The sequence below is a fragment of the Eptesicus fuscus genome, chromosome 24 (assembly GCF_027574615.1).
Source record: "Eptesicus fuscus isolate TK198812 chromosome 24, DD_ASM_mEF_20220401, whole genome shotgun sequence".
Classification (NCBI taxonomy): Eukaryota; Metazoa; Chordata; class Mammalia; order Chiroptera; family Vespertilionidae; genus Eptesicus; species Eptesicus fuscus.
The window spans coordinates 12,042,674-12,047,899 of NC_072496.1; the positions used below are offsets into that span (position 1 = coordinate 12,042,674).

Consider the following 5,226-nt stretch of genomic DNA (forward strand, 5'->3'; position numbering starts at 1 on the left):
CGCCCCTTAAAATCACCGTGTTTCGCCAGCAGAAAGCCTCGCCACCCCCCCTCTCGGAATTTCTTGCCCTGAAAATAAGGGCTGCGAGTTGGAGCAGGGAAACGTGAAGATAACCTCTCTTTACTCTCCTTCCTACCGGATCCATGCACAAATAATCACACACAAAATGATTTATTTACTTTATACTGCCTCCTGAATGGAAAAAAAAAGAGAGAGAACTCTTTAACATACTGTGATCAGATGGATTTTATAGTGGAGGACTAGAAAAGGCATTGGGGAAGCATCCCTGCTATTGAGCTTCTATGTGATGCAATAAATACTCCGGAGGAGGCACTTTCCTGAACGGTGCAGTTTTACGCAGACCCACACGTCCCCTGGACCCAACCCCTGGTAACGGTAACGCTTCAGACGTGGGGCCTCTGTGTGTTTAATTTTCTTTCTTTCTAATCAAGTGACCTGTTCTCACTTGGTTAAGTTTCAACCACAACACATCACTGTAGTCTTTTTTTTTTTCTTTTTTTTTTTTCAAGATCCACGTCACAGCCCGGCGAGAAAGGAGGAACTTCCAGTGTCTGTGGTAACGCCGCCGGATAAACAGACTGGGTGAGCAGCACGAGCACCCCCCTCCCCCCCCCCCCCCTCGCTATATAAAGCAGCGGGGATGCGGGCGAGCAGACAGTCGCCCCGAGAGGACCATGCGAGGAGCAGCCATCCCCGCGCCCAGGCTACACAACATGCCAGGAATGTTCTTCTCGGCTCCTCCGAAGGAGCTGAAAGGCACGGATCATTCGCTTCTGGACGACAAGACGCAGAAAAGGAGGCCCAAGACCTTGTAAGTTCCCTTCACTGTCTCGCGTGGGGACTTTGGACTGAGATTCTCTTGAATGGCAGGAGTGAGCACTCAGGTTAGCCGGAGCAGAGCAATTACCTGCTGGGTGTTCCCAGTATATTCTGTTGTATTAAAAAGGGACTCATGACTGGGCATCAAATTGGGGGGGAATTTTTCTGGATTTAAATCGGCTCAATCTTAATCTAACAACATGATCGCCTTAGTCATGGGAGGAGTTCATTTCAGGCTGTTCTTGTTTTATCAATGAAACGCATCCTACTGAGGATGGATGGAACTCACTTTCGTGTCGTTTGCAGCGGAATGGACGTGAAGGCGTACCTGAGATCTATGATCCCACATCTGGAATCTGGGATGAAACCGTCCAGGTCCAAGGACATGTAAGTACACGAACCCACTCAACTATCGTTGGACAAGTGGTCTGTGCATTCGCCCCAAATTCCAGCAAGAGATTAAGACTGTGCTTAATGGACTTCGCTTATTTTAAGTAACAAGCCTAAGGAGATGAGCTCATTAGTCCCAACAGAAATGAAATGCCAACATGTGCATGCATATATTTGCCATCTATCATACTGTTGGAAGATACGTACTTGGATGCTTTTCATATTCTGTTGGCAGATATTTTTATATAGTGATTCCATAGGAAACTTCATTTCAAGAGTAATTCTAAGGGGAAATTCGTTTTCTTACACGTTTTAGTAAAATGTATCGGGACTAGCGTTTTAGTCTGTGAAGTTATGAAAAGGCAGCAGCCGCTCTGACTATGAAAAACACATTTACTGACGTGTGCCAACCTCGCCCCTGCAGGCTCTCTGCTGACGAAGTGCTGCAGTGGTCTCAGTCTCTGGAGAAACTTCTTGCCAACCGAGGTAAGGAGAGGAGCTACTGAACATGTGTGGGTTCGGCCCAACAGGCTAACAGGTTAAAGGGCGTCAGTCAGATACAGGGTCCTGGACAGGAGGGCGTGTGGAGAGCTGTATTCCAGCTTCTGTGTAGTCACACGTAGCTCCCGCACCTTGTGCCTGGCTGCCCTGTAAGGATCGCTTAGCCCTCGCTTCTGCCACTGACCAATTGCCCAGCCAATCCCATGTTTCCAAGGATGGATCGTTATAGGAGCAAATTTTTAAATGGTGCTGGGGTTCTGAGGTTTAACACCTTTAAAAGTCAGCCAAATCTCTCAACATGTGGAAGGCTGTTCTGAAAGCTACCAGAGCATGTATTTTTATCAGTAGCAGTCCCTCAGTCAGTTCATATTTCATCATTCACACATTCACGAACTCACTCCTTCGGCCCATTTGCCTGTGGCAAGTGTTTCAGAGGTGCCAAGGATTCAAAATCAAAGACACGTGATATGTAATATGACACATGGTACAACACGGATACAATAAAGTACGATTTTTCAACAGTTTTGTGAGGCACTTCTGATGAGAGGAGGTGAAGAAGGAAACGAGTTCGCCTTCTTCTTATCATGGCCACTGCAGTTCCACTGGGAGTAGGACCTGGGAGAGAGGGGTCCATGGGAAGTTTGTCTGTCTACAGCAGGGGTCCTCAAACTACGGCCCGTGGGCCACATGCGGCCCGCCGAGGACATTTATTCAGCCCAACGGGTGTTTTTGCCGCCGCTGCCTGTCCTGCTTAGCAGCCGACTTAGCAGTGTGCAGAGGAATTTGTTCATAGTGGTTTTTTTTAAACTATAGTCCGGCCCTCCAACGGTCTGAGGGACAGTGAACTGGCCCCCTGTTTAAAAAGTTTGAGGACCCCTGGTCTAGAGTATGAGCTCATCTTCTTCTCCCCACCAACACCTTGAGGAGATTTGCCACTAACATAGCTCAACCAGGTTCATCCACCTTATTACCTGACTTAGTTTATGATTCAGCCAAACAACTGCACGAAATAGAAATGGCCCATTTGAAAGTCTGAGTAACACTTGCAAATACAATCAGTGCATCACACACAGGGAACGTACAGGCCTCGCATTTTCTGACTAATATGAATCGAACAGGGAAATTAGACTTGTTAGTAATAAACATGATGTTAATATCCTTTGTCAATGTTTGCTTCCCTAAGATACTCTGCATAAGAAAAGGGGTTTATTTGTAGCCTCTAGCAGAGCAGAATTTTCATTTAATTAGCAGATGGAAGCAAAGCACAGTTTCATAGCCACTGCTAGGCAGCCCTGTGGCCTGGACAGGTGTGTCTGGCCCCAGATAAACTATAAATGAAGGGAATTCAAAGGCCTTTCCATCTCTACAAACCATGACACAGCTATTTTAGCAACAGCCATAAAATAGTATTTTCTAACAAATTTCAAGTTATTCCTCTATAGGCTCAATGAATATGAGTATCTCACCCCTCTCTCTTTCTTTTTAGCTGGTCAAGATGTCTTCAGAAGTTTCCTAAAGTCTGAGTTCAGTGAGGAGAACATTGAGTTCTGGTTGGCTTGCGAAGACTATAAAAAAACGGAGTCTGATCTCCTGCATTGCAAGGCAGAGAAAATATACAAAGCCTTTGTGCATTCAGACGCCGCTAAACAAGTGAGTATCAAGTTCATTATCATCCTTTTATGTGTGAAGGAACTTAGGTACAGAAATAGCCTTCAGCACACATAGCAAGATGAAGTCCTTTTGCAGTGCTGTGATTTCACAGCTATATATTTAGGTGTGTTCATATAGTTCAGTGCCATGATCATCTAACTTTCTGTATCTATGAAAAGACTGGATAAAAGATTCATTTTGCAAAACTAGCTAACATGATTCGGTCCTGGCAGGGAGTACTGGGTACTGGCCAGAGTTGCATGCCAGGAAGTTCTTAATAAGCTAGCTTATCTTGGATGAAGGTAAAATACAGATTAGTGTAATACACACTTATATACGATGCAGCAGCAAACATACGTCCAGTTAGTGGTGCCCACCTTCCAGTTAAATATGTTTGGTACGAGCAAAAAAAACAGCTGCATGAAGTGCCCTCTCCTCCTATAAATTTTAAATGTCCATGTCACTTTTCTGTGGGACATTTAAATTTTTCATGTCTGCCTTTTCTGCATCATCCAACTATACAATGAGCTAACTTGGAGCAAAGGCTTTTTTGTGATATTTCTTTTTAATTCCTCCACACCTAGGATGGGTCTGGTCTAGAATAGGCATTCAGGAGATATTTGAACTGATTTAAATGAAGGCTTAAAGCCTCTATCTTGAGTTGCTTCCCAAGAAACCCACACAGTAACGTCATAAAATATGCAGTAAGTTGGAAATGCATGTTAACTAATGAGAATTTCCCTTTTTAGATCAATATTGACTTTCACACTCGAGAATCTACAGCCAAGAAGATCAAAACTCCGACCCCCACGTGTTTCGACGAAGCCCAGAAAATCGTATACACCCTTATGGAAAAGGACTCGTACCCCAGGTTCCTCAAGTCAAATATATACTTAAATCTTCTCAATGACCTTCAAGCGAATAGTCTAAAGTGACCATTTCCCGGCTGGAGGGAATTATAGATGGTATCAAGTACCCAGAAGGAATGTTCCCAGATGGCTCCCTGGGTGAGCAACGTGGCCTTTGGGGGTGACTGGACAGGCCCGGGGAGAGATGAAAGCACTCACAATGGATTAACGTGGACGCTATCCAGGCGCAGGGTTGAAGAAGGTCCAGGTGGAAAATGAGAGACGGAGGAAGGAAAGAGGCACTTTGATACTGTCGTAAAATAGAGTGAATTACAGACTAGAAAACTCCTCAGAACTGACCAGGCTGGGTAATTCCAGCTACACAGAAACTGTGAACAAAGGTTGGAAACTGATTAAGACATGCTATAAGCTTCAAGGTCAACGGACTTCTGTGCTGCATATTATTCTATTAGAGACTGTCTTGAGCTGCTGAAATCTCTTTCATTTGGGTGACTGTTTGAAAAGTATGTGTTTTGAGATCACCGCTGACACAAAGTGGTGTTGGTGTTGTCTTGTTCGATTGCTTTGGGCTTGAAAGAGATGAAGAAAAGAACTATGTATTTAATTTAAACTATTGCTCTTAAAACTGGGAAGTCAGGATATATTTGTCAATTAAATTATCAAGTGTCCATAATAAAGGTGTTTTGTATTAAAATACATACAAGTGGTTCCTTTTTTAATTTTCCTGGATATTTTTTTAACTGGCATTTATTCCTCAGATTTAACAAAAATTTAAGCCAGGGTCTCCTGCTTTCTATCATTTCTTCAACATCTGAAATTATCATCCAGTGAATTTGGGGTTGTCTACAATAAGACAGCCCAAATGGTTCCTGAAAATATATACAATCACAATTAGGAATTTGACACATTTCATTGGGTCTGTTCACCTTTGTATAACCTAAAATGTTTACTTAGTATGCATCCAGGAAAAGCAAGA

General features: G+C 43.7%; 1 protein-coding gene across 1 annotated transcript; it reads left to right on the forward strand.

The window, feature by feature from the left end:
* The first annotated feature begins 689 nt into the window (after positions 1-689).
* On the forward strand, positions 690-4,946 carry RGS1 (regulator of G protein signaling 1). Its single transcript, XM_008149831.3, has 5 exons — positions 690-832; positions 1,147-1,227; positions 1,655-1,716; positions 3,218-3,381; positions 4,131-4,946. The coding sequence occupies exons 1-5, from the start codon at positions 696-698 to the stop codon at positions 4,314-4,316; spliced, it is 630 nt and encodes a 209-aa protein (XP_008148053.2). The 5' UTR covers positions 690-695; the 3' UTR covers positions 4,317-4,946.
* The last annotated feature ends 280 nt before the right edge of the window (positions 4,947-5,226 follow it).